This window comes from Aythya marila (genome assembly GCF_965140915.1).
Source record: "Aythya marila genome assembly, chromosome: 3".
NCBI lineage: Eukaryota > Metazoa > Chordata > Aves > Anseriformes > Anatidae > Aythya > Aythya marila.
This window is the reverse complement of record NC_139044.1, coordinates 103,872,755-103,900,600: the sequence shown is the minus strand read 5'-3', so window position 1 is coordinate 103,900,600 and position 27,846 is coordinate 103,872,755. Positions and strand designations below refer to the sequence as shown.

General features: G+C 55.0%; 2 protein-coding genes and 1 long non-coding RNA gene across 4 annotated transcripts; 1 reads left to right on the top strand and 2 right to left on the bottom strand.

The window, feature by feature from the left end:
* Positions 1-8,342: 8,342 nt before the first annotated feature.
* Positions 8,343-11,654, bottom strand: LOC309875933. Its single transcript, XR_014317098.1, has 3 exons — positions 11,133-11,654; positions 9,030-9,547; positions 8,343-8,546 (listed from the first exon to the last, which is right to left on the bottom strand). It is a non-coding gene; the product is annotated as an uncharacterized lncRNA (long non-coding RNA).
* On the top strand, positions 10,792-17,472 carry CYS1 (cystin 1). Of its 2 annotated transcripts, none has more exons than XM_082755720.1 (3): positions 10,792-10,972; positions 13,420-13,472; positions 16,590-17,472. In XM_082755720.1, exons 1-3 carry the CDS (start codon positions 10,814-10,816, stop codon positions 16,693-16,695), a joined length of 318 nt encoding a protein of 105 aa, XP_082611846.1. In that variant the 5' UTR covers positions 10,792-10,813; the 3' UTR covers positions 16,696-17,472. The 2 variants fall into 2 exon arrangements, with proteins under 2 accessions (XP_082611846.1, XP_082611845.1); XM_082755719.1 differs by having other exon boundaries at positions 16,587-17,472.
* Positions 17,473-18,102: 630 nt separating this feature from the next.
* KLF11 (KLF transcription factor 11) lies at positions 18,103-26,822 on the bottom strand. Its single transcript, XM_082757887.1, has 4 exons — positions 26,744-26,822; positions 24,266-24,520; positions 21,962-22,913; positions 18,103-20,140 (listed from the first exon to the last, which is right to left on the bottom strand). The coding sequence occupies exons 1-4, from the start codon at positions 26,783-26,785 to the stop codon at positions 19,827-19,829; spliced, it is 1,563 nt and encodes a 520-aa protein (XP_082614013.1). The 5' UTR covers positions 26,786-26,822; the 3' UTR covers positions 18,103-19,826.
* Positions 26,823-27,846: the final 1,024 nt, after the last annotated feature.

Here is a 27,846-nt window from a genome sequence, read left to right as displayed (position 1 = left end):
AAAGCAGCCAGGAGCCCCCACACCCTTCAAAGAAAAGCAGCCCCAAAACCATGGAAGTCAACAACCGAGGAGACCGAGGCAGGACAGCAAAGGGTGATCCTTCTCGCTGCCTGCTTTTCTGGTGGCATCTGCCAGAAACAGCCCTGCAGAGCCTGGGAAGTTTGGTATTTGGCTGGGTTTGGTCACAATCACATCAAGACAGGACCAGCAGCCTCCTTTCATTTTCAGAGCCTGTTGCTCTGCCAGGACAAACTTCATCTTGGGGCCCAGCAGTGACCCCATGGGGGCAGAACAAGATGCAGGGGACCCTACTGCTGGTCAGTCCCTGTGAACAACCAGGCAGCAGTAGGAAAGATCCCAAATACACGCAAAGAAGTGAAAGATGAGACAGGCACAAGCCTGCTTGTGAAGGCAGTGGTAATGGGCAGTGAGTAATGAGCATAAACCTGGCCTGTCCCACTCTGGCCTCAGCGTTAATGAGCCGAAATGCAAGTTTTGCTGAGGGTAAAGGGATTAGGACGGATGATTTGATTAGCCCTGCTGCCTGGCATCCATCACGGTGCTCTGCAGCCAGCCCAGGGGCTCAGCTGCCCCAGCTGTGCCTGCCGACACACCCAGCTGAAGGCAGGGGGAAAAAGAAACCTGCACGAGATGGTTTCCTGTGACTGTAACTTCAACACACACACAAAAAAAAAAAAAAAGCCAGAAGATGCATCACGTCCCATCCCCCCCCCTTCCTTCTAAAACCTGTAACAAATCTACTCTCTCCTCCTTTCCTATAGCAGTGCTTGGGGCAGAAAAGGCATTATTTCGTTTTGTTAACAGATACAGCTCTGCAGCCAAATTACTACTGTTTGAGAAAAATTTCCATGCTTTAGGCATCCCAGATCCATCACACATGGATGCAGCAAGGCGTTACATGACCATTCATTATCTACTCTGCATTAGAGTTGCATCTCCTCCAGTTTTCCATAGCAGTTGCCTTCCCCTGTGACTGCCCCCATTTCTTCTCTATTTTTTTCTGTTATTTTCCAGTATTTAAGTTCCAGTCTATGCCCTTTTCTGCAGTGCTGCCACATGAATTCTTCAAGACAAAGCAATCTGCAGCCTCTTTCGCCTGGGCTCCTTCCCCATCCCCGCCCTGGCCCTCGGGCTCACATATGAGCTGGTCCTGCTGAGCACCAGCCTCCATCAGCTGCTTCCAGCCTCATTTTCCCCAGGCCGCCCAAAATCTGGAGCCCAGAGCCTCAGCTCCCATCCTTTGAAGCTCAAAAGCAGCTCTGCAAAGTGGCCCCCGTGTTCCCCAGGGACACCATCCCTTCCCTGGCACCATCCATTCCCTGGCACCACGCTCCCTTACCAAGCGGGACAACCCGGAGACATTTCTCTGGCTCTGAGCACTGCTTTTTAAACCCAGCTACCTGCACAAGGCATAAAAATCCCCCAATGGAGGAGCAGCCATGAGACAAAGACAATTTTCCCGCAGCTGCCCATCCCCATCCCCTGGGGAGCAGAGGGCCAGCAGGGGCTGGTGTCCCCGGGGCGCAGCAAGGCAGGGGGCACAGGCAGGCCCTCGCAGGGCTGCAGAGGGGTCTGTAGGGACCAAGATCCGTCCCTGCCCGACCCCAAGATCCTTTTCCTGGCGGCTCTGACCCGGCGGGGACAGCAGAGGGAGCCCGCAGGCCTCCCCGTGCGCCCCCGCTGCGCGCCGCAGCTTTGCGCAGGGCTTGGGCAGGGCAAGGGGCGCTTGGGCAGCACGGCAGGGAGGAAGAGCGAAGCGTTGAAGATGTCATCTCACACCCTAGAGACAAAAAGGGGGAAAAAAATATTAAAAATTTTTAAAAAAAGCATTTTTCCCAGAGTCATTGAAGTTCCTCTCCTCCTCGTCTCCCTGTAATTTGTGGACCCCCGGTGCCTTTTTAGAAATAATATTAAATTTCCTGCATGTCAACCAGCCAGTAGACCTGATCCTGGACGTGACTTGAATCCGATGCCGTGTAATTCCCAACAGAAGCTGTTTAACCTTGTGTTTTTGGAGGAGGACACCTGTCCTGCTGCCCCTTCAGCCCAGGCATCCCCTCACCACCCCCAGCTGCACCCACCCTGTGCCTGCCCCTGCTTCATCTGTGCATTTCCCCCTGTGCCCCATCCTACCACTCCCAAAAATGCAGAGGACCTCAAAGGCCAAGAGGCTGTGCTCACAAACACCACCACGTGCTGATGGGACAGGCAGTGGTGGCTTTTCTCACCCAGCTGGACCGGGGTTTCCCTCTTCTTCCACTTAGCTCCTTGACACAGGCCTCCAGCAGGGACATTTCACGAGCGGATTTTTAGCCGTATTCTTCTTGCTGGTTGCTCTCAAGCCAGTTCAAAGCTGCTGGAGCATCGTGCGACCTGTTAGGCTTGGTTTACATTTAACATTGTGAAAAGAAAAGAAAAAAAAGAATAAAAAAAAAAAAAAAAAAAAAGGAAAAGAAATAAAAGAAAGAAAGAAAGAAAAAAAACTCCTGATAATTTGGGTTTAGAGAGAGAAAAAATAAGGTGAGGTTGGGTTGTGGGTTTTTTTTTGTTTGTTTTGTTTTAACCTAAAATTAAGTCAAGCCTGTAAGCCGTGAGTGAGGAAAAACAAGTTTCTAACCCAGCAAAGCTGGCTGGGCATTGCTAAGCACTTCTCCAGCTGTGTTTTATTCACCAGGGGGAGGGCGGAGGGTCTTCCACTCGCAGCTCTCTCAGGACGTTATTTCCACTTAAAACGCTTTCAGGAGACCCTGCTTTTGAGTCCAATCAGTGCTAAACAAGAGGCAGGGGAGAGCTTTGTCTCCTTTTAAACCAAAATAACCTCTTTATGGGAAGTTCTTCTGGAACTGGTGTAAAAACAAACTATTTTTTTTAAAAAAAGAGAGAGCAGAAATCATACCCTTCTTTCCAAAGCAGGCCTCGGCTGCTATGGTTACTCGCTGTGCTGGGAAGAGCCCTTCCTGGTGTTCCTCTTGCTCGGAGCTTGTGCAAAGCCCGAGCTGCATCTGCTTGCAGGCTCAGGACCACTAGCGAGGATTAAAAGGCTCGTTTATAACAAATTGCAATTAAGTACCTTGAGACTGCAAGAGAACAACAACTTTCCTATAGACACCAGCACTCAGCCTCCAAAACTAGAAGAAATAAACCCATTTTAGGAGACCAGACTTCTCCTTCTGTTCCCCCATTTTTTAATTAAGGCTGGATGAAGAGCAACAGAAGCTTTCGGTGGGTTGCCTCCCAATATCAGACAGTATTTCCTCCCAGTATCTCCATCTCAGCACGAGGGGATGATTCAGATGACGTCCTAGTTTAGTTTGCTCTTGCACCAAGAGCTCAAAACCCTGCGAGGAGCATCCCAGCTGCTCCTGCAGCCCCGGTGGTATTTCAGCAGCTCTGCAGAAGCCAGCTAAGCCCGAGACCCACGCCTCCCAGACCAATGTCCTCCAGGGACCCCTGGGATCAAAAGGCAGCACCAAGACCTGCTGCTGCCTTCAGGCAAGCGGCGTGGAGGCGCTGCCAGCTGTGGAGCCGAGGCTTTTGCCCGCTCAGGGAACTGACTCAGCCAGGAGCGGGATGGCATCGGGCCGCGCCGGGGGAAACGCGCTGCCGTCAGCACAAAGGGAGGCCACGCGCAAGGTTTTATAGCTCGCCGTTCATTATTCCCGTCCTTATTGCACCGAGGTGTCAAGCAAGAGCCTGGAGATGAAACGGCAGGAGCCAGCATACCAATGCACGTGGTGGTTTCCAGCCCCGCACCCTGCTCCATGGCACAGAAACCACCCGGACTTGGAAGAGATCGCAGCCCGCCCCCGTGTCACAAATTTCCAGTTAAATCCCCACCTTGCAATCCCTTACTCAGGGCTCTGAGCTGCCTACTTTCCTCATCTTTTTATTCTCCTGACAGGCCAAGACCGCTTGGTTTGTGAGGACGGGTGGTTAATAACCCCGGTCATTACGGTGCCGAGCACCTTGCCAGCCAAGGGAAGCGTAGGCAGGCTTCTGCAGCCTTTTTTTTTTTTTTTTGCTGTGGTTTTGAAGAAAGAAAAGGCCTTCTAATTAAGTCTGGGCTTACCTCAGAACCCAAACCTACATGCACTATCAGGAGATTCAGCACTAAGTTCTTCTGGGGCTGTGGGAACCGTTTCCACCAGCCAGCAAACCCCGTCCACAGAGGTCACCGCGTCCACCCCGACAGGAGCAGGGAGCCCCATCAGCCAAGGCTTACACCGTGCTGTCACAGGGAGAGCACGTGCTTGCTGCAGCATTTTGTAATAATTAGTACCATATACGTTGTCTCCAGGACTTTAATGCCCAACCTGTGTAAGGGCCATTTCGCGAAGCTCAGCAGAAAACCCCTCGTTATTAAGCAAGCCATTATTCCTCGGTAAGTGCGCCCTGCTCGTAGCGATGCCCTGACACGTCCCAGAAGGAGCAGGCAGCAGGCAGCAGCCTGACTTGCTCATGACTCAGTGACATTAAGTCAGCTTGCTTTAACTAACCGTCTGCGATGCTGCGAGCCCTGCTCACCCCACAACTCAATTAAATAAAACAAAATTTGCAAAACGCCACCGTCCCCAGATCTAGACTCAGGTCTCACTTGGGGTCAAGACAGTTGGTCTAAAAAAGCAGATCTGACAGCAAACTTCCATATGCTTTATTAAGGCCACTAAAAGCCTGTGAGTGCTCATCTCTAGAAGTACCTGAGGCACCAGTCCTCCTCCTTCTGGGAATTTCTCCCCAGGTTTAGGAAGCACAAATTTGTCTGCGAGCACTGCTCAGGTGCTGCTGAGAACTGACCCAGGTATTTCACAGCATCCCGGGGCTGGCTGAGCAGTGATGAGAGCCTCAGAGAAAAAAGAAAAGAAAAGAAAAGAAAAGAAAAGAAAAGAAAAGAAAAGAAAAGAAAAGAAAAGAAAAGAAAAGAAAAGAAAAGAAAAGAAAAGAAAAGAAAAGAAAAGAAAAGAAAAGAAAAGAAAAGAAAAGAAAAGAAAAGAAAAGAAAAGAAAAGAAAAAAGAAGGGGATTTATGCAGAGATGATGTCCAGGTAATGTTGCACACAGATTTTACAACCAGGGGCATAGGAGGTCAATTGAGGTTATCTTGATGTGATGGTAATAAGCAGTTTGGGCCTATGGTAAAGCAGAGGAACAGTAGAAGAAAATCACGTGAGTGTACAGACTATGAATAAATAATATCACAGATCCCACAGTTTTGTTAGGAATTACTTTTCTAAGCAGAGCATCTTTGCTCCCTGGGGTCTGTCCTCACAAGGCACTCTGTTTTCCCAATTCTGCTTAGGTTTTCCACCCTCAGCCACGCACATCTGCCACATCCCCTCGGATTACACACACCCTTATCTACCTCTAGCTTTCCACCGGCTCCAGAACAGCTTTTCCCTCCTGGGCACCACCCCCTTGATGCTTAAACCTTCATACAGCCAGGGCAATAAACTCAAGTTCACCATTTTCAGCGCAGCCAGCCCTGGTTTGGCCACATCTCTAGTGCAGGGTAGGCCCCTGGAGTGGTGAATTTGTAAATCTGCCCTGTTCCCATCCCTGTAAATAAACGCCAGCACGGGCAGGGAGCATTTCCAGCTCGTGTTCCCACAGGACTGGTGTGATGCTGGCCACCTGCTTGGGACCCAGCCAGCAATGCCACCCAGATAAGCGCACTTTGGACTTCCCTGCAAACAAGCGTGGCCTCAGAGGACCCATCTGTGTTGGTAAATAAAGGCAGCCAGGGCCTGTCCACAACACAAAAGCCCTCTGAAAAAAAAAGAAGCAACACAAAAGCCCTCTTAGGTGGACGCTGTGGAGGCTTCCTGCTCCTCCTCCTCCTCCTCAAACGAAGCAAGGAAAATTCGGGTGGGAAGAGCCTCCCAGCAGTTACCTGCTCCAGCCCCCAGCTGCCAAATCGGCGCAGGTTGCCCAAGGCCAGGCAAGTTCTGACAGCCTCCAAGGATGGAGACGCCACAGCCTCTTTGAGCAGCCTCCTCAGTGCTTAACCACGCACAGGGTGGGGAACTTTTCCCCATTTTCAGTGGGAACATCACCTCTCCCTGTTTGGCCCTAGAGAACAGTCCAGCTCCATGTTCTCATAAGCTCAGGCCCGTGGTTACCACCATGCAGGAAATCAGGCTTTGGTTTTTATCTTTTGCCCTCCTACTCCTGCTCCAGCCATTTATTTCCTATCCTGACGTATTTATGAGCTGCCCACACAGGTTCAGTGATCCCCAGGTACCAACTTGCACAAACAGCACCAGGGCTGCCCCTCACTGCTCATCCACGAGGCCATGGCATCAGCACACCCCTGGGGATGTCCCACAGATGTTGTGAGACCGCTGATAACTGGTGGCCATACAAATAATGTTCAGAATAATCCTGAGCAATAGGATTTCAGTAGCCCACTGACACCTGTGGGCTCATTCACCTGTGGGAAAGGTAAACGAGCAAGCCTTATCATTTCATTCACTTTTCACAGGTCAGAAGTTGGGGCACAAACTATTTTTTTTCCCAGTTGCATGCTGATTGGGAAAATAAACCCCAAGCAGAGTTTGATTGTCCAAATTTAACCTATTGTCAGTGCTCTGCTGTATTGAGGACATCCGTGGCTCTCCTCCAAGGAGATCCAGGACCCAGGGAATGGCCACAAGCTGGAACAAGGGAAAATCTGATTATGTTTGTGGAATAAAAGCTTTCACCGTGAAGGTGGTCAGATGCTGGAAAAAGTTTCCCAGAGAGGATATGGACTCAAAACTGGGCCAGGCCCTGAGCTGTGTGACCTAGCTGGCCCTGATCTGAGCAGAGGGTTGGACTCAGACCTCCAGATGTCCCTAACAGCCTGAATTGTTCTGTTACTTTAGGGCTTTGAGACCCAGCACTTTCTGAAGACGGGTCTGTTGTCCGTAAAACCTTCCCTGCTGTGCGTCTCTTCAGACATCAAATACCAAAAATCGCACGAGCTCTTGCAACCAGCAAAAGGCCGAGGCTCCCCCTCGAGGTAAAAGCACATCATTTGGCACTTCAAAGCCCAGGTGGATGACAGGACCGTCTCTTCCCAGCTGCTGTTGCCAGCAGAAGCGATGCTTCCAGATCGAGCCCCAGGGCAGGATGCACACCACCATGGGCAGCCCCACTACAGATCCCCCCGGTGGCTGCGTCCCCTCGGGGACACGGGCTGGCTGGCACCAGGACAGCTGGTGGAGGCCAGGCACGATCACGTTACAGCCTCTCAGCGAGTTGTTCCAGGCCCGGAGCCGCTGACATTATCCAAGTGCGTGCCTCTGACCGTGGGGCGCTGCCTTGGCTCCAGCCTGAAGTGGGCTAAGGGCACACGGGGACAGCCAGCAGGGCCCCGCTGCCAGGGGACAGCCCTGCCAGCTCCCGTAACTCACGCGGGTGGCTGAATACTAGGTCAGCTTCATTGCTTGCTGGTGGGATATTAACCTCGGCTGGTTTTTTCCTCCCTGCGGGTTAAAACCCCTGGGGAACCGAGCCAGATGCTGCCCAGGCAGCAAAGCCTGGGAGATCTTGTGAGAGCAGGCCTGGTGTCACCCCCGACCTCTGCGAGCTGCAGCTTGTCCCATTAGGGAGATTGTCCCAAATGTTGGTGGCACTGGGATGAGACACAGCTGAGGGATTGCTCTCCTTGGGGTCCCAGCCCCGCGTTGAGGACACGGCCACCCAGCAAGCCTCAGCTGAGGGAGCTGAGGTCCAAGCCCAGCAAGGCCTTGCCCAGCTGAAATCCCATAGCCTGCCCCACACCAGGGACCAGCCGGTCTTCAGACCTCAGCCTTGGCCACACTGAGGGGCAGAAACAGCTCCCAGAACTGGAACCAGAGCAAAGTTTGCACTGGGAGGGGAGGTTCAGCCCCGAGGCCCAGCTCTTGGTGTTTCCATACACCCACAGGCCTCTGGAGCTCCTCGGCTCAGGGAGGTGGTGGTGTCACCATCCCTGGGGTGTTCAAGGAGAGGCTGGATGTGGTGCTTAGGGACATGGTGTAGTGGTGACACTGGTGGCAGGGGGATGGTTGGACCAGATGGTCTTGGAGGGCTTTGCCAACCCTAATGGTTCTGTGAGCCCCACATGGGGACAGGGCAGCAGGGCCAGCACACGCACCCCACAGCAGCTGGTGGCAGAAGCTCTCCCGTGGCACAGCCTTCTGCGGTACCAACAGGAAAAATGCACAAGGACATGGTGGTGAAACCCATAAAACATAACCCTTCCCTGGGCCGGGACTTCTGGGCAAAGCAGGGCCCTGCCCTTAACCCGTGGGCTGCAGGAAGGGAAATCTTCTCCTGACAGTGCTCAGGGTGCAGCGAAATCCCAGAGGTGTTGAAAGGATAACTCTTAAAAATAGGCTTTTATGTTTATTTATTTAAATACGTGTTCTCAGCAGGTTTTCTGATGAGTCAAACCCCAGTCCTGAGCCAAAGCCCAGCTCCGCTAATTACACAGGGGCAGCCTCCAGCGTGTCCTGGGCTCCATCCTGCTGTAGGACAGCTCCTCAACAAGGGAACCGGCCTCCCCTGCTGGAAAACACCCACCTTGTAGGCTCATATTTTCCTCCCACCTTTCCAGACCGTCTCAGCTGCTGCAGGGGACGCCCAGCAGCTACTTGAGGCCTGCTGTCCCCAGGGATGGGGCAGGGCTGGGGGCACCAACCCACAGCTCCCACCATCCATCCCAGGACCTCTCCTCTCTGGGTCCCACCGGCCTCCACCTCACGGATATTTTTTTTCTTGGGGCTTAGAGGCGCAGGATGTGAGATCCCTACATCAGAGCCTGAAGAACCATCAAAACTGTATTTTTTTTTAATTTTTATTTTTGCAGGTTTGGTGCCAGAACTGTAGCAAACCCAGGTGAAGACTACATCAGGGAAAAGGAATTGAAGGCCAGGCTAGCGGTCCCATTGCATGGTAGAGGCAGGCTCCAATTTGAGCAATGCACACATTTCCTTGCTGCACACGAGTTAATGCTAGAAAGGCAGATTAATAAATAAACCTGCTCACCGAAGGGTGACACCAGCCCCGCAGTTCGCAGTGGGACAGATTGAGGTTTTCCCGATGGCTCTGCAGAGAGCAGATCTGACATGATATATACATTAACTTTGGGTTTAAATCCTTTTTGTTCCGCTGCTCTTATGCTGAGGGAATATATCTGTTGAAGATTTATAGAAAATCCAGTGTCAGAAAAAAAGGCAGAATCAAAACACGTAGTGTAATGCTTGTTGTCACAAGGTCAGCTTGCTCAACGTGCTACCTGTAGTGCCCTAGAAAAGCTCGGGTGGGAAGACAACATGAGAAAGCAGAGTTCCCCAGCCCTGTTTTGGTTATCATGGTGAGAGGAGCTGCTAGTTCACCCAGCAAGCACACTCCTTGTTTGCAATAGGGATCGTGACCGCTGGCACCCCGCCGTGCCCTGTCATCCCTCCTTGCTCTCCAGCTGCTGTCATCATTTTTGGACACGGGTCAGGACAGTCATTCTCTTTTATTCTCCTTTTTATTCTCATACTCAGGGAATGAGCAACCTGAAAATACGATCAGAAAGGGAGATTTGGCCCAGACAATTGCACCTCTCAACTCTGCTTCAACCATTGATTTCAGAAGTCCGGCAAAGCCCAGCAAATACCCCAACGGGGCAAACCAGCCCTTGTGGCTTTGCTGGATAACAGCAATGTTAAAATCTGTGGCAGCAGCAGCCCCCAGCAGGGCCCCGGAGCCGCTGCCTCCCCCGAGGCCATGTCATGGCCGCTGGCTGGGTGCCACCCGCAGCTGCCAGCCCTCGCTCCTGAAGATCAGCCAGGATGCTAAACACCGGCCCTGCTGGGAAACCGTGCTTAAAGCCGACAGAAAAAAAATAAATAAATCAAAATAAAATAAAAAGGGATTTGATAGCTGATTTTTGCTGCTTTTCCTGAGAATTCATGGCCTTACCAGGCTTTTAACTTTCTGAAAATCTTCGTTTTAGTCCCCAGCAGACTTTGCAGCAGGGAAACATCTCCCTGTCTCCTGGATAAACCCCGGCAGCATTTTGGGTCACCGCTGCCCCAACACTCCCTGTCCCCAGCTGCTCCCAAACCCAACAGGCTCAGCTCGCCGTGGGACGCAGGCTGTGCGCAGGCGGCGTCAGCCCAGGCGGATTCGAGGGGCTGCCCACAGGCAGGGAATTTTTTTTTCCATCGGGGCCGCCAGGAAACTTTCCAGGAGGCTCCAGGCCTGCAGGGAGCCGGGAGCTCTGCTGGTGGCCAGGGCCTGAAGGCAGTGCCACCGCTTGGGACCGTGCCACCCCTCGGAGCCCAGAGCATCCCCTCTGTCACCTGGGGCATGTCACCAGCCCTGGACGTGGTGCTGGGCACCCTGAGTTTCCAAAAACCCCCCGAGGGTCCCCTGTTGTGGCTGGGGATCTCGCAGGGGCTGCGAGTGATCCGTAAATGCGTCGCCCTCCTGGCTCCCCCAGTTTGGGGAGGCTTTGGGGGACACCCCACGGAAGGGCTGATCCCAACCCGTGGCTGCTCTCGGGGCTGTGGCAGCCTCCGGGGACCCTCCCCGAATAGAGACAACCCCCTGGACCCCTAGGGAAAAGGGAGAAAGGGCAGATAAGACAGCAAGGCTCCCCCATAACCCCCCTTCCCCCGTTTTCCCCATTCTCTCCCCCTCCTCCCGGCCTCCCCGGGGGCTCCTTCCCCGCCCGGCGCCGCTCCCCCCTCGCCTCTTGACCGCCCCCTCGCCCCCCTCCGCCTGCCCCGGGGGCCGGCCCCAGCCTTCAGCCGGCCCCGGCTCCGCTCCCCGAGCCCATGGGAAGCGGCAGCAGCCGCCGCCGGGGCCCGGTGGCCACGGGGGGAGGCGGCGGAGGCGACCCCCGAGGGCCGGGGGCGACCCCGAGCCCGGCGGAGGCGGCGGCGGGGAGCGAGGGGGCGGCGGCGCTGCCCACCCCCGGCAGCCCCCCGAGGGAGGTAAGTGCCCCCCCGGGACCCTCAGCGACCCCAAATCCTCTCCCCCTCAAACCCCAAGGGTGGTCGCAGCCCCCCTTGGGGGCTCGGTGTTACCCCGAGTTGCTCCTCGTCCCCGTTGTTTCCTCGGGAAGCCCCCCAAAATCAATAGGGTTTCCATTACCCCAAAGGGAACCGGCCCCAAATGGTTCCCGGCCGCTGCAGCTGGTTCAGGAACTGCTCCGTTTCCTGGATTTTCCTCCGGGGAGGGGAAAAGCAGAGATTTGTTTTCTTTCCCCTTGCTCGGAAATCGCCGCGGGGTTCAGAAATTGTGAAGTGTCCGAGCTGGAAGGGACCCACAGGGATTAAGAAGGGTTTGGGCAATGCTGTCAGACACAGGGTCTGGTTTTGGGGTGGCCCCGTGTGCAGCTGGGCTCCACCATCCGTGTGGGTCCCCTGCAATTCGGGGTGCCCTGCGTTACTACAGCTGGTGCTGGGGCCAAAAATTGCTGGCATCGTTCGTCTTCGCTGGAAGTTGTTGTTGTGGGAGCTGTGTCCTGGTTGTAAGGAAAAAAAAACCCCGAGCAGGGGCACCGCCAGCCCCAAAGTGTGGGTGAAACGTTCCCACTGCAGCAGCGTCTCTGGGGGTCCTGAGAGGGGCGAACGGGGCTTAGGGACGTGGTACAGTGGTGGGACTGGCAGCGCTGGGCTTCCTGGTCTTTAGGGTCTGTTCCAACGAAAAAGATCCTATGATTCCATGATTTACTGACAGAAATAAGTATTTAGGATGCAATACTTTTGGTTGTTTTGCTTTTTTTCTACGACCAAACCGCGTGCCCATGGCACGGTGACGATTTGCACGCAAACCCAGTCGGCAAGCGGGAGGCTCGGCGAGCACAAAAAGCAGTTTTATGCGAGTCTTAAAGGAAAAAACAAAACAAAACAAAACAAAACCGAAAGAAAGGAAGTTTTGGGAACGGCAAAAGGAGAGAGCTCGTACCATCAGGGGGAGGTTTGCAGGGCAGAGCTGGGCTCCTACCTGCGCCGAGGTGGCTGTGGTCCCTCCCGGGCAGCAGCCCCACGGGCTCCGTGCCAGCTCGCAGGATGCGGGTTAGGATTATTTAGGATTTAGTTTAGGATTTTTTAGGATTTAGGGTGTTGTGCAAGCCGCTGTCCCACCCTTCCCACGGGGAGGTTTGTGAGCTGGGGGGCAGGAGGAGATGTGGGGTGAGGAGAGGAGGGCAGCAATCCACCGCCCAGCCGCGGTGCTGCAGTGACACAGGCAGAGCCTGCGTTAACCATCTTCTGCTGGGGTGCAGCACGTCTCCAAAGCCCTGGTTAAGTCCCAAAAGCTGGGTTTTTCAGCCCAAACCAGGCGTTTTCCACCCCTTAGTGCATCACCCTGCTGCCGGACGCCCCCAGCCGACGGCAGATGCGGTTTCCTGCCCTCGCCAAACCAGGCCTCTGGCCACAGAAATCTGATCGCCCAGATCTCGCAATTTATCTCTGCCTTTCCTTCCTGATTTTATTCATGGCCAAAAAGTGTGTCCCCCCCTGAGCCCAGACATTGCACGGGTCACTTTGATCCCGGCACCACCCCTGACCCAAACCGAGCGCCATGCACGCGTTCCCAGCTGGAGGATGCACCGGAGAGGGGCCCGTCCTTTCCCTCCCGTACCCATTTCCCCTGGATTTTGTTCCCGAGGTGCTGCTTGGCCACCCACAGCATTTCTCGCGTCGCTGGAGGGTGCTGCCTGCCGTGCCAGCAGGGCCAGCGGGCTGCTTTTGATGCTCCCACTTTCCTGGGAAAGAAGCCTCGGTGCTGACGGATCCCGGGGAGAAGGTGGGAGCGGGTTTTGCAGAGGGAAGCAGATCTTGCCGCTCTGTCCCGATGAGTAATTAATTCTGCCTTCCACCCACACGACACGTACGGCTCGTAACGTGCAGCAGTCAGCCAAAAAAGGGGGGGGGGAAAAGGCAGCCGAACGTGAGCCAAACCCACCCGCAGTGTGGGAAGGAGGGGTCCCATGGTGGGAAGAGCTGAAACCCATGATTTGGGGCAGCAGCATCCTGGTGGGGACGAGGAGGAGGATGAGGATGAGGAGGATGAGGCATGCTTCAGGATGTGGAATATTTTGTTGGCAGTGGGAGGCTGCTGGGAAGTGATGCTCTGTGACCAGAAGGGAACTCTTTGCTGGCCATCAGCTCGTGCAGCCAGCCCCAGGAGCTGTTTCCAGGCTCCAAATCCTGGCTTTGGGGCTGTGCCTGGCACGTAACACATGGTGGCTTCGGTAGCCAGCCGGGTGCCCAGAAAGCTGAAGGAGAGCTGGCAGGACTGTTGCTACTATAGGGATGCTCTTGCACCTCCGTCATCTTCACAGAGGTTGTTTGGGGTGCAAACACAGCCCCCTAGAGCTGAACACAGCTCCCAGATGTTGCCACTGAGATACCTGATGTTTGTTCTCTTCAAGGCTGTGTTACCTGGAAGCCCACCCGACACAGAGAACAACAACGTCAGCAATGAGTGAGTTCCCTTCCCTTCCCTTCCCTTCCCTTCCCTTCCCTTCCCTTCCCTTCCCTTCCCTTCCCTTCCCTTCCCTTCCCTTCCCTTCCCTGGCTGGAGGAATTCCTGCACAACCAATTAAAGAAATAAATGTTGAGTGGGGAGCAAAAAGGAGACAAGGAGACTCTGCAGAACCACGGCCAGGAGAGCAGGCACCCGTGGTGGGTGCTGGGGGTGGGCACGGACTGCAAAAATTCACGTGGGACCCCATTAAGCGTAGCAGTGCACAGGTCGGATGACACGGCCCAGGATTGTTACAATGATTTTCTAATTGCTCCCAAGCCCCGTGTCACGAGCAGAGTTGCCCAGCCGTGGCTTTGACCCATTTCCCAGCCGCGAGGTCTTGCAGAAGGCGTTGTAATGATTAATCCTGGACTTGCCTGTCCTCAGCAGAATGATAAAAACCCGTGGCCTGGATTCATCCCACCTCATTTCCAGGCATAGCACTGGGGCTGACTTGATTAACTTGGCTGACCTCTGTAGGTCCCTTCAGCCATGGCCATCCTGTGGCTCTGGGCCTTCCGACTCTGGACAGGAGCACACGTCTTGCTTTCTTCTTGCCTTAAATGCTTTGCTTTGGCCTCTAAAATCATCCTTATTGCTGCTTTTTTAACTCCCTCCAAGCTGTTAATAACTTTTTAGCCCTCAGATACCCAGAGACATCCTGATGGGTTGCCTTGGCCTGTTTTCCTTTGCTGTCCCACCAGGCTCTTCTCCTGGCACTGCTAATTCTCAGCTCTCTCCCTGCCCCAAAACAGTCAGATATTGAATAATTTTTCCCTCGGCGTCCTGGCCTGCTGTTTTCTGAGCCGGGAAGTCTCAGAGCCCTCGGCTGGGTTCAGCAGGCAGCGCCTCGACGTGGTGGCGTCCCTCCTGCCTTAGCCCTCTCTGAAGACACTCCAGGAGATGCAGGGTGTGCTGGGGCTTCTCAAATCAAATCCAGACTTTGTTTAACAAGCCCATGAGATGAAGGATGGGGCTGGGAGGGCCTCATGAAGTCCCTTGCCCATGCTCTGGCTTGGAGCCACGCTCAGGCCTCCGTGCGGCCAGGCCCTGACAACCAGGCTGAGGCCTACACTGCTGTCCTCAGGGCGGAGAAGTTTCTCTTTTGAAGCAGATGGAGCCACTCTTTTTCAGACTTACTGCTGTTTTTCCAAATTAAACGACAGATAGATTTGCCACAATAGCAGAGAGAAGGAACTTGGGCAGGGCCCTGCTCGTGAAGTGAACGCTGCCCCCTTCATCCCACTTGGTTCCGGGGCCTGCATGGCAGTGGGCTTTGCTTTTGCCTTCTTAAAAACACACATTTATGTTTCACCCAGCTTGAATTTTACCTGGAGACTTCCTCTCGTGCCCGGGGGTCACCAGCCAGGCCAGGGGATGAAGAATAATTAACAGCAAGGAATTAGCAGTCGTTAGGAGAAACAATGGCTCTTCTGTGGGTCCACGAGCGAGCTGCCAAGAGCTCTGCCTCCGACCCGACCCACCATGTAACGTGAAATTAGTTGGACTGTCCTGGCGCAGGGTTTATATCAATAAATCAGGTGCCAGCTGGGTGTTTAAGTCAGATTGCTCCATTTCCTTTTCCCGATTCTTTCAAATTCAAAGGAATTCGCTTTGCAGCTGCTGGCTTGTGGGCACTGGCTGCCAGCTTTCCTCCCTTATTTGCTGCTGCAGCAGAAACCAGAGCGCTCACAGCCCTTCAGGAGAAGAGAAAGGAGGAAAAGGAAGGCACAGCAGAGCCCGCTGGCTAAATCCTCCTCGGGAGCTGCCAGGAGAAGCTGCAGCCGAGGGCAGGGTGCAATGTCCATAGCCCAAGGCCCACATGATGCGGCTGCCACGCCAGCTGGGGGCCAGGTGGCTCCCGGGAGAACATCAAACTATTCCTGACATGCACGGGGCACGGCACGAGCACTGCCAGGCTGGGCCAGCTGGGCTTTTTGTCTTAAAAGGTGCAGCTGCCTCCGTGCGGCTTGCTCCAACGGGCAAGTGCCTGCTTCGGAAACATTACAGACACCCCTGTGCCCAAGGAGAACCACTCCTGGCTACCAAAGATGGCTGTGGGTTTGTGAAAGCAGCTCCCAGATATGAGAAAGGTTCCTTGGAAAAGCAGTTCAGGGCATTTTCCTTCAGTTCAGGGCATTTTCCTTCAATTCAGAGCATTTTCCTTCAATTCTCATTCCACGCTTACCTGCTTTGGGGCAGCTCTCATCCCATAACCAGGTTTCTCAGTTTTTTTCCCCAAGGGATGCTGAGACAAATTCGTCCAAGGCCAAGGATGAGATGGAGCTCATCCTTAGACACATGGTAAGCCGTAGATGCTAACGGTGATAGAGCTAGAGCCATGCCATCGGATATGAAAACCTCATTTTGGTAACCAACTGACTGCCCTACAAAACCATTTATTTCTCACTTACCTGTTCCTGGAGGGCACAAACTGAACGCGCTGAGCTGCAGGTCTGTGAAGACGTGTTAATACCCGAGCTCCTCCGAGTGAATCGTGGGCCCAGCAGAGCCCACACACAGAGACCAAACCTGGGGAGGGGTTTGTTCAGGCCCATGAGAGCCCGGACAAACAAAACCACCTTTTAACCTTTTATCTTACACATCTCCAAAGCAGAAGTGCAAAATACCAGACCTGGGGAAACGCAAGCCGTTCCTACAGGTAACGTCCAGCCCTATCGAAAGGGGTGGAAGCCAGAGGGCAGGCAAATCCTGAAATAAACAAACAGAAAATAGTCCAAACACCTTTCTGCAGAAAGCCTCGAGGCGAGGAACTGGTGTAAAGGTTATGGCGAGCTTTAGCTGGCCATAATTCACCAGAGGGTTATGGGGTTACGGGAGTGTGAGGCGCAGCATTGCGAGGGCTTCGCTTTCATGAACTCACCGGCTGAAATAGGTGCCAAGTAATAGCAAACGTCAGCCAGAGCTGGAAATCTGATGCGTTAGAGTATCTCTGTCTCAGCGAGCCACTTGCGTCGCGACTGTTCTATTCACAAGATGAAATCAGTGCCTTTTTGTGTCTTCGGAGCTGGGCTCCCCCTCATGCCCGCAGTAACTCCTGCCCTTCGCCAGCAGGTGCCCGGGAGGGAGCAGCAAGCAGCCGGCGGGGCGCCCGGCCGTGTCCTACGACTGCGCGGAGGAGGAGCTGATGGCCAGCATCGAGCGGGAGTACGGCCGCTGAGCATAAAGTGGGGGGCAGAAAGCTGCTGCCAACGGGCCACGGCCAGGAGGAGGAGGAGGAGGAGGAGGAGGAAGGAGAGGATGGGCGAGAGGCAGTGCGACTGCTCCGGAGGCACGGAGGATGACCTGAAGAAAACCATATTTCCCAACGAAGGCGTACTAGAGCTCTGCTGAGATGGTGCTTTGAAGGAAAACCTTATTTTTTTTGCTGTCCTGGCGGTGCGGGTGCTGTACCCGCAGCACAAGGGCTTTCCCCCCAGTCCCAGCAGGAGACACGTCCCCAGGGCCACCTCACCGTGGCCACCTGCTCAGAGAGGGCCTTGCAGAGCAGCTCGTTGCCACCCGTTCTCAGCCATCGCTCCTGGCCTGCCCGTGCGTTTCTTCTCCTCCGTAGCTGGTCTAGAAGAAAAATCACTACAATTTATCATTAGCTGAATCAGAAAGGCTGGATCGCCACGGAAAATCATATGTTTTCAGCACTCCCTGACAGAGAAGCCTGGTATTTTAGGGTTTCTGCCTCTGTTTTGCCTGCATCTTAATGTGCTATGAGTAGCTGCTTATTATCAGGAGTAGAAAAGTGCCTTATTTCTGCCTTCAGCTGAACCATAAAAGGTGCCAGATGAAATCTGCACAAAGCATGTGCAAGCGCAAGGGGAAACAGCAGGGCGCAGCTGTATTTTGGCTTCTTTGTCGTTCCTGAAATCTGTGTAAGGGAAAGAAGCGGATCTGTACTCTGCATAACTCTCAATAAAGGCAAATAAGCTGTTCAGAAAACGTCTCCAGTCGGTGGTGCCACTTTTTGAGTCACCATTTGCTGTTTTCCACCTGTGTTTGCCTCTTCACGGCCGCAGCCAGCAGCTGCGACAGCGCCGGCAGCAGCGCCTCACCTCCTCTCACCTCCCGTTCCCTTCCGTGCCCCCTCCTGTTCCCACGCCGCTGCCATCTCAAAACGTAGCGGCCAGAAATAAACGCTGCCCTAACCTGGGAGGCAGCCGGAGGCACTTACAAATGTAAACAATTACAAAAATAAAAAAAGGCTGCGCTTGAGGGAAAGCGAAGCAGTGAAGCCCTGAAGTCTTCCCCTGGCCTGGATATATATCCTAAATTGGATGTCTTTACACAGTTCTGGAACATATGTTTATAGGAAACCTGAAATTTCACTTTTTTATGATTTAAAAGTGGTCATATTACATAGTTTTTTAAATAGGAATTTAAAAAAGATACATACAATAATGCCCAGCCACCCCTCCGCGCACATCTGCAGGAGGAAGAGCCGCCTTTGTGTTCCCACACCCGCCAGGAAATTTTGTAGGGTCAGCCCATCGGGTCCTCCCCATGATGCAACAACCTAACACAACCTTGTGTTAAATCACGGAGGGAGTTCCCAAGCCAGTTTGCTCAGGCGGACACCAAAAAGGGTTGGTTTTTGGGGAAAAAAAGCAAACAAAGAAAAAAGCCGCACACAAAGTACTGAATTGGCTATCAGATCGAGACAGGACAGTCCTCCCCCGTTATAAGCATGCTAAAGCAGCATCAAAAAATCAAACCTCTTGTTCTAGGGAACTTCAGAGCAAAAAAAAAGAGCCGAAATCTTTCATTTTTCACCACGTTAATGTGGCAAAGGGGACGCTGCCCCCGAAAGGGTAACACTGCAGGCATTCAGTGTGCCCGAGCACATTTTGGGCCGAGCCCCGGGGAGCACAAATCAGGCCTGCACGTGCACACGCTGCGCGGCACGTAGGCCAGCCAGGGGGATTGCGGCACGGCAGGAGCAGGGCGTGGATGTTTTTAGGTGAGGCACAGAGCTCCAGAGCACCCGGCACAGGCTCCAGCCCTACGCTTACGGGTAAGAACAGAGATTTCCCTCCCCGGTCACATTTGCAGCTGGTGTAAAAGAAAATCCATGCAGCGGGGAGAGTATTTCATTTAATAGAAAAGGGTGATTTCATACAAAGTACAGGGGGGAGTATAAGGCCACATAGAGAGCATCATTGGGTTGACACGGTGGCTGGTTTTTTAAGTTAAGACATGATTAGTATTTCCTCTGGTGCTTCGATACGGGTAAATGAAAGCCTGGAAGAGTTTCCTATAAGGTGCATAAGCATCCACAAGACATAAAAAACTTAATTTCTCATTTCTCCTGTGTTCAAAAAAAAAAAAAAAAACCCGAGACCCAGCGAATTATTCACAGGTTATCTTGCCCTTTTTGCATGTTTTCAGTAGATTTTGATATGCTGGTTTAATGGGACCAAAAGGATCATTTTTAGTGTCAAGGCTGCTCAGCAGTATTCGTACCTCCCCTGGAGCAGCTCCAGCAGAACAGCCTGGCTCCTCCAAACTTTGCTGAGGTGAAGCATGGACCTGGGAATGCCCGGCACCTTGGGCTTTACCAGAAATCACAGCACCCCCCACTCACAAAGGGTACGAGCTTGGCTGAGGTTGGAATCCTCAAGGCTTTTATTCTGCTTCTGTTGTGTTTTGAAACAATGCCACACACAGATCTCAAAATCTCAAACCTCCGGTGCCACCTGCACAAGGAGGGTGTAACAGCACCAGCCCGCTGCAGGATCGGGATCCCGAAGCGTTAAAACCCCAAACACTGAGTTTTGAAACGTTATGCGTTCACAGAATGCTCTGAATGCGTTTCTATAGGCTACCTGAAAAAGTTCCCAAAGCCCTGGGTCTCGTCCTGCACACCCCTACTAACGCAGGCCAAGTAATTGCCTGCATACCAAGACCAAAATGAATAAATACAAAATATATTTGGTATAGAAAACACTAGTATAAAAATTAAAAATCACCCTGTTTCACTGTCCATCGGAATATTAACAGCAAGCATTACAAGTGACTTTTTGAACCTATTGCCGAAATCATTTCAAAAAGAGTTCTGCTTTCCTGAAGTGCTGGTGATTGCATTTGCCCCAAAATGGAAAAAGAAACAACACGTAGGGAAGGGATGAGGAAAGACAGGCCAGATTTCTCACATCGCATTAATAACCGAGGACCTAAAAAGAAGGAAGCTGAAGTGTGCACAGACACGCTGGGGGAGGAGGGTTGCGCTGGCAGTTCTCTCGCAGCCAGCAGAGCCCTTCCCGATTTTCAGGAAGCTGGAGGAGGAGGCGCGCTCCCAGCCTAGCCCTGGCAGACAGCTGGCGGCACGGGGATGAGCATACCGAGAGCGCTGCTGCTGCCGCTGCTTTTGGGTTTCTCCACCGTGGCGATTCTGTTCAGTTTGCCAACCTCTGTCTGCCAGCTGGGCACCTTCTTCGTGGTCATGTGGCGGCGGGTGTGCTTCGTCAGGTGGTCGCTGCGCATGAAGCGGCGCTCGCACACGGGGCAGGCGAACTTCTTCTCCCCCGTGTGAGTTCGGCGGTGGCGGGACAGTTCGTCCGAGCGGGCAAACTTCTTGTCGCAGCCTTCCCAGTTGCAGCTGAAAGGCTTTTCTCCTGCAGGACACGAAAGAAACACAACTTGTTGTCATTATGCTCCATTTCATCGAAGAACTAACTTATAAGTTCTAGCCTAAAAAAAAATCTGATCTTTTTCCCTGAACTGCTCATGCATGAAGTCACCATTTGCTGAAGTAGAAGTTCAATTCCAGTTTCAGAGATAAAAATCATCGGTCTTGTTTCTGCTTATTTCCTCACATCTATTCTAATGATCTTTAATCAAGCCTATTTTTTTTAATCCTCCAAAGCCCAGTTTAAAGAAAAATGATTCTTCACAAAGCAACGTTATCTATCGACTGAACCAGAAGCAAATCCCTCTAAGCCCGTCCCTCCTACGCGGCCACAGCTCCGTGGCCGCTACACGGCATCAGCAAATATTGTGGGCAAGAAGGAACCTGGAATCCAACCCCCCAGACCCACCGAAGCGCTCCAGCTCCGCATACCCCCGTGAGGTACCAAGGAACACCCTACACGCCTGCGTGCCCAAACACCACTGGCATTTCTGGCTGCCAGCACTGAAAGCAGCCAGGCAGGCTTTCAGCGTCACCTCGGTGCCTGCTTTACATCGGAACCGTCCCAACCAACGCGACCCGCAGAGCTCCGGATAAACATCTACCGCGTGACCAGATTTACGGCATCCCTTTGGAGCAGAACAAGGCCGGAGGAAAGGATGCACCGCAGCAGCTCTGTCCTCATTGCAGGGGTGAAGCTCTGCACTGGGTGAGCGTGGTGGCAGCTGAACGAGCGGGATGAAGCAGGAGCAAGCTGAAGCTGCTCTGCCCACTGGTGCCGTGCAGCAGGCTGGCTTCCCTGTGGATCAGCAATGCTCAGCAGACACCCGCTGCCAGCCCGTGGCTGTCCCGCAGCGCCAGGTTCACTCGCCAGCCTGCAGCGCTTCCCTCAAACCCGCACTGAAGCAGCCGAGCTCTGCTTTACACGGATTATCGGCTTCACACAGAGTTTAAGCTCTTTTCCCAGAGGAACTGCCCGGACAAGCTGGCGAGCTGCTGGGAAGCCTTGCCATGGAAGCTGCCTTCTAATAAACCAGAGGGTGGGGGAAGTAAGGCAAGGAAAAAAACTAGGCAAATGTTTAAATGAGCTGGTCTATACCAATAATCTGCTATCCTAGGCCTTCAACACCAAAAATAGTCCCTTCCAAGAGCTCAGAAGTTAGTTGTAATAGAAGCTCTGAGGTAGAAAAAGGGTAAGTAAAACACATTTATACTGCCTCCACGCTAACTAGGTGTTACGGAGCAAATTAGCGCTTACTAATTGTAATTAACTTCCATTTACTTACACAAAGGGAGTTCTGGAAGTAAATGAGAACAGTTAGATTCCTGCAGCAGCGCTGCTTCCCAGCACTGTAGCCCAAAACCTTAACGCACACCCCTTTAGCCTAGGCAAAGCTCTAGGAAAACGTGCAGCATTTGACTTTCTCTCTTTCCTTTTACTTTACAAAACCGAACGGCAACCACCTGTGCTGCAGCTGGGAGATCCCTCCACGCTCAAAACATAAGCTTGCACAATCCCCTTCAGCCTAGTCCAGGTGGCAGAGATCCACCCCGATCCACGCACGCACGCAGCGGGCTGCGCTTCGCTCCAACTACAGCCCGCGAAAGCCAGCTAACGCTACGGGGTCAGCTGAGGTCTCCGAACAAAGTCTGGCTTGTTTTGCCCGCCCGTGAAGAACGAGCATTCTTCTCTTCTCCGAGAGGAGCACAAGATCCCCGATCACCTGCCCCTTCCCCTTCCCACCCCTCCCGGAGGAGCCGCGCATTTCAGCACCCCGAAGGCAGGGCTCATCCCCCCGGTACGCACCCGTGTGGGTGCGGAGGTGGGCTTTGAGGTGGGAACTCTTGAAATAGGTTTTCTTGCAGCCTGGGAAGTTGCAAACGTAGTTCCTCCGCCTAGAAAAGTCCATCTGGGGGGTGCAGCTTTGCCCGGAAGCGATGAACACGGGGGCTGGAGCAAGGGGCAGTAACTTGGTGCTCCCCACCGTCACGACCGTTTGCGGGCACGGCGGTGCCTGCGGGACGGCAGGCTGGGGGAGAACCAACATGACGGTCCCCTGAGGCACGGAAGGTCCCATGAGCACGGGCTGGGAAAGCGGGGCCGTCTGCGGGAGGATGGGTTTCATCGGAGTCGAGACCGCCGGAGCGGGAGGCTTGACGTAGGCGTTGATCATGCTGCTCTGCCTGCTCAAGGGGACGGAGATCTGACACACAACCTGGGGGCTCGACACGGGGACGGGCGGCACCGGGGTGGCTCTTTTCTGCAAGTCCCTGTCACAGTTCTTTGCCACGTGGGGCTGCGGCGAAGCGGGGCGGGCTGGAAGCTGCCCTTTATCGGTGGCGGGGTCGTCGCGGTCACGCGCGTGGGGCGGATGCTCCGGGGAGGTTTTGCCGAGGACGTCGGCGGCAGCGCACGCGTCCTGGGGCGCCCTGCAATGTCTTCGCTCGGCCGCCCCGCACCACTCGGCCGCCTTCTCGTGCGGGGCGGGGAGGCGGAGGCAAGCCGAGCTGTCGCCCGTGTGGCGGATCACGCTCGTGGCCATGGCCCGGCACGGCTGCGGCGCGGCGGGCTCGGCCCCGCGGCTCTCCACGCTTATCAGTGACGGTTTGCTCACGGGGGACGCGGCGGTGGTGGAGGTGAGCGAGCAGGAGGCCGTGTTTGCCATGACAGTCCTCGGCTTGGAGTAAGTGAGCTGCGAGGAGAGGAGCATCGCGGCCGACATCTCCACGAAGTCCGGGCTGTGCGGCGGGGTCATGCACTGCACAAAGAGAGCGCCGTTACACAACGCTGCAGCTTCACAGCGCGGTTTGCTACGGTCTTTAAAGTTTTTTTTAAAGGAAAAGAAAATTTGGCCCCCTCCCCAGAATGTCAGAGCCTGCTTGCTGGGGAAAGCAGTTAAAACATGCGTTGCTTCACCTGATGGCCACTGGGAACAGGCGTAAAAGCAGTCTAATAACAGGAATGCAATGAGGCAGGCTGTAAAGCTGTGTATGACTGTTCCACGTCTCCTCGCTGCCTTACAAAAACCCTCTGGTTTCTCCTCCTCAGCAGCAGGAGCAGCTGTAAGAGGCTACGAGGGCTCTGCTGTTCGCAGCAAGCAGAGCAGTGACAGCAATCCCGTACCGTTTAAACTGCTACCTCCCAGCAAGGCCCCAGTCTTTTAATAATAATCCCCCACCAGCTGGCAGGGCAGTAGGATAAACACACACAGACTGCTCTCTCCCCTCACCTACTCCTTTCCCTCTGGGCTCTTGCTGCCACCACCTCTCCTTCCTCCTTTAATACCAAAAACTCAGCCCACGCCTGGCTCCTGTGCTGCTCAGGAGACAGTTCCAATGCTGAGTGCCAGGAGCCAGAGAGGAGCAGCCCAGCAGCCAGCTGCGGTGCCACCTCAGCCTTTTTTCCTCTGCTGCTCCTTTCTTCTGACCTAAAAAGTCTACCGGCTGAAATAGGGCCTTCTAAAACCCCGATGGCACAGAGGGTTGCCTTTTTTGCTGTTGTTGTTTTGTTTTTTTTTTTTTTATCTACGTTTATTGCAACACAAATTGCAACAACAACAAAAAAAGTGATTCAGCTGACATTAGTCAGCCAGAGTAGGCCAATGCTCTGGAGAAACAGCAGGCTGCATGTAGAAACACAGCATAAAGCTAATTAAAATCGCCGTTTCATAATGGGAACCTGTGCTTTCTCTTAGAGCAACGAGAGCGAAGCCAAATGTCGTCAGGAGCCTTTTTCCTAAAGCACTTCCAGCTAAGTCAGCGCTGAATCACTGCGGCTGGTTCTGCCTTTCTTACTGCAAAGCCTCCCAGAGGCAGGAAGCGCGTTTTTCCACCGCCCAGGCTGCCCAGAGAGGCAGTGGGGTCTCCTCCGAGGCCGCCTGGCCGTGGTGCTGGGCACCCTGCTCTGGGTGGCCCTGCACACCTCAGGGCTGTGGGATCCTGCGAACCTTCCAGCCAGCACCCAAACTGCCTGCCCGAATCCCTACGTTTGCTACCCAGAGAGAGCAGAAAGCTGTGGCTATTCCCTGCAGGGACACGTAAGCAAGGTGAGCATCTTTCCCATCAGAGGGCTGTAACCTCCAGACTTATTCTGCAGTCACGTTTCTCTTACCAGCGTGGACAAATAATCCTTTGGTAACTCAGAAGTAGCCTCGGCGTGCATTGTGAAATCGCCAGAGTCCGAGAAGGGCGTGAGGGGTCTTATCTTTAATAGGTCACCCTTCTGCGATCTTTGCCCCCAGGAGCTCATGCAAACAAGGGCTTCGACGGCTTCGATGTCATTCTGCTCCAAGGTGCCGCAGGAAGACCTCTCGCTGTCGTGGCGCTGCCGTTCTCGGATGGACTCGTAGATGTCCACAATGTCAACCTAAAGGCAATCGGATTACCGGCTGTTAGGACGCGTCCGCAGACAAAGCTGCCGCCACCCCCGCGCTGTCTGCTGGCGATGAAGGTCATCTGAAACAGATCCCAGGCCCGCAGCAAGACTTTTACCAGGCGGCTCAACTCTTCCCCTCCCCCTGCCAGCTCGCCTCCCCACCCCCTTACTCTTCTTTTAAAAAACAAAAAAGAATAAAATAAATGACTTGCAGGAAAGGAATTGATATGTGTAACACGCAGCTTGGGTTTCCAGGGCTACTTTCCTGGATGACACCGCTCTGAATAAACACACCCCTCGCCTGCACACCAGCAAAAAGAGAAGAATTCTCCTTCCAACCTCGTTGAGGCAGGGCTGTCTCCCAGACCCCACGGACTGCTGGTATTTAGCACTAATCTCGGTCCTGCCTCACTGAGAGCGCAGCTTCCAGGCTGGCGGTGAGATGCTCTGAGGGCTGATCTCTGGCTCAGGGTACCACGCTTTGCAAAGACACTTCAGCAGCGCAGAGCGAAATTCAAGCCCCATGCTGCTATGCGGTGTTCATACACTGCTGAAAAGGGCTTTTAATTAAAAAAATAAGAACCTCTGCGTTGTTATCACACCCTTCAGGGAGCCCTGCTCCTTGGGGGACAGCACTTTGGGACCGGAGGCCAGGAGCTTTGTTACTGACTCAAGTAACAAGCTGAGTGGTGTCACCGGGACACAGATGTGTGTGTGTGACGCTGTTGCCACTACAGACACAAATGTTTCCAACAAAATGGATCTGAAACAGCGAGCGAGCCACCCACACAGGGCTCTCACCTAAAACACCAGGCACCCAGCGCAGGGGCGTGAAGGCTAGGGACAGGGAGGGGTTAAGGCTCTCTAAATTAGGAAGCCAAGGGGTTGAGTGCTCAGGAAAAGAAATCAAACATCTCCACGGAAAATAATGTCAAGTGGAAGGCGGGCGAGCACGATGCAGGGCGTGAGCCCCCGTCACCTGTCAAAGAGGTGCCAGGCCAGCTGCCGGCACCGCCGAGCCAGCGCAGCGCTTATTTCAGGATTTCATTACTTTTTTTAGCCGACGTTTCAGGCGAACGGCTTCCCCTGCTCCCAAATAAAATAATAATTACATAAAACAAGGGCTTCCCGCGGCCGCGCCGTGCCCGCTGCCAGGCCCGCCTGTCCTCGCCTCACCCCGCGGCAGGAAGCGGGGGCTGCTCCTGCTCCTGCTCCCGCTCCCCGCGGCGCCGTCGCTTCCTCCGCCCGGGGGCGAGGCGGCGGCTCCGGGAGGGGCCGGGGGGGGCGCCCAGGGGGGCCCAGGGGCTCCAAGCCCTGCAGGGACCCGGCCCCGGCCGCCCCCGGCCCCTCGGGGTCCCCTCAGCGCCCCTCTCCCCTCAGGGTACCGGCCGCAGCCGCCCCCAGCCCCTCAGGGTAACGGTCACAACCGCCCCTCAGCCCCCTCAGGGTCCCGATATCTCCTCAGGACCCCCGATATCTCCTCAGGGTCGCGATATCCCCTCAGGATTACGACCCCGGCCCCTCAGGGTCCCGATATCCCCTCAGGGTCGCGATATCCCTTCAGGTTACCGACCCCAGCCCCTCAGGGTCCCCGTAACCCCCTCAAGGTCCCCAATATCCCCTCAGGATTACGACCCCGGCCCCTCAGTGTCTCGATATCCCCTCAGGACCCCCGATATCCCCTCAGGGTCCCGATATCGCCTCAGGATCCCGACCCCAGCCCGTCATGGTAACGATATCCCCTCCGGGTCCCGATATCCCCTCAGGATAACGACCCCAGCCCCTCAGGATCACGACATCTCCTCAGGATCCCGACCCCAGCCCCTCCGGGTCGTGATATCCCCTCAGCATAACGACCCCAGCTCCTCAGGGTCCCGGTAACCCCCTCAAGGTCCCCGATATCCCCTCAGGGTCGCGATATCCCTTCAGGTTACCGCCCCCAGCCCCTCAGGGGCCCGGTAGCCCCCTCAGGGGCCCGACCCCAGCCCCTCAGGTCCCGATATCCCCTCAGGATAACGACCCCGGCCCCTCAGGGTCGCGATATCCCCTCATGTCCCGACCCCCCCCGCCCCCTCCCCGCCTAACGGTCCCCTCCCCGCCGAGCACGTGCCCGCACTGCCCCTCGCTACCCCCCCTGTACCCCGTGCCCCAGCTCCCCGCTCCCATCCTCTCCGCTCCCCTCCCTCCCCTCCCTGTGCCCCGCCGGGCGCTCACCGGGGCCGCATCGCCCATCCCCGCGCCGGGCGAGCCGTGCATGGCGCGGGCCCCGCGGGCGGCGGCGGTGTGAGCGGGCTGGCGGCACGGCGCGGCGCGGCCACCCCGCCCCCGCCCCTCCCCTGCCCCGCCCCCGGGGAGCGGCCCTCAGCCAATCAGCGCGCGGCGCGCCCCGCGCTCGGCCAATGGGAGGCGGCGGGCGGCGTGATCGCGGCGTGCCGCGGGGCTGGCGGCGGGGGGGGCGCCGCGTGGGAGGGGAGGGGGGGGAAAGGGGGGGAGGCGGGGCGAGGAGCGGGAAACTGGGGGAAAGGTCGGGGGCGGGGCCTAGACGCGGAGGGGGCGTGGCCACTGAGAGGGGGCGTGGCCTGGCGGCCGCCCCCGCCAGCTCCGTGCAGCGCCGCACGTGGGCAGCGGGGTGTGGGGGGGGCCGCCCTAAATTGGGGGAGTTTTGGGGACATTGGGGGTGGGGGCACCCCAAAAAGCCGCTGGTGGGAAGGGGAAGAGCCCGAGGTGCTGCCCCCACGGGCCTACGGAGCTCCACACAGCCCCCCGTGCAGCCCACGTCCCCGCCCCATTGAATGAAGGGCTGCTGGTTAGAAAGGACCATATAAAATTTAATAGGGCGGTGGGAAGTACACGGCGAGTTACAAAACAGCAGAGGGACCGCGAAACGCACACCCCGCAGCGCTGCTACTGCTCCAAGACCCGCGGCCCAGCGGAAAACAAGCATCAGGCTGGGGCTCCCAGCCGTGAACCCCACACCCTACCTCTACACAGCCACAGCTACTGAGGTTCGGCCCTAAAACTTCCATTTTTAATAAAAACCTGTAAATATATATATTCCGTATCTAAAGATCAGCTTTAAAAAGTTCCCTTGCCATAGTAACTCCATTCCCCGGAAGGTGAAGGGAAGCCCAAGGGGCAGGTCCAGTGCCAGGCTGAGCGCTCTGTGGGATCGCTGCAGGGGCTCTCTGTAGGGTCACGGCCGTCGTCTGTAGGGCCACGGTGCCGTGCTGCTCTCCTGCGGCTCACAGAGCCCTGGGATCCATCCTCATGCTGGATGTGGTGGCCGTCAACCCGCACGGAGGAGAGCAGGCAGCACC

Coding starts and splice junctions, on each gene's coding strand:
- CYS1 (XM_082755719.1), top strand. CDS start 10,814: ATGGGAAGCGGCAGCAGCCGCCGCCGGGGCCCGGTGGCCACGGGGGGA. Junction 10,973..13,419: donor CCGGCAGCCCCCCGAGGGAG/GTAAGTGCCCCC, acceptor GTTCTCTTCAAG/GCTGTGTTACCTGGAAGCCC. Junction 13,473..16,586: donor AACAACAACGTCAGCAATGA/GTGAGTTCCCTT, acceptor GCCCTTCGCCAG/CAGGTGCCCGGGAGGGAGCA.
- KLF11 (XM_082757887.1), bottom strand. CDS start 26,785: ATGCACGGCTCGCCCGGCGCGGGGATGGGCGATGCGGCCCCG. Junction 24,521..26,743: donor GGATGGGCGATGCGGCCCCG/GTGAGCGCCCGG, acceptor GATTGCCTTTAG/GTTGACATTGTGGACATCTA. Junction 22,914..24,265: donor AGGATTATTTGTCCACGCTG/GTAAGAGAAACG, acceptor CTCTTTGTGCAG/TGCATGACCCCGCCGCACAG.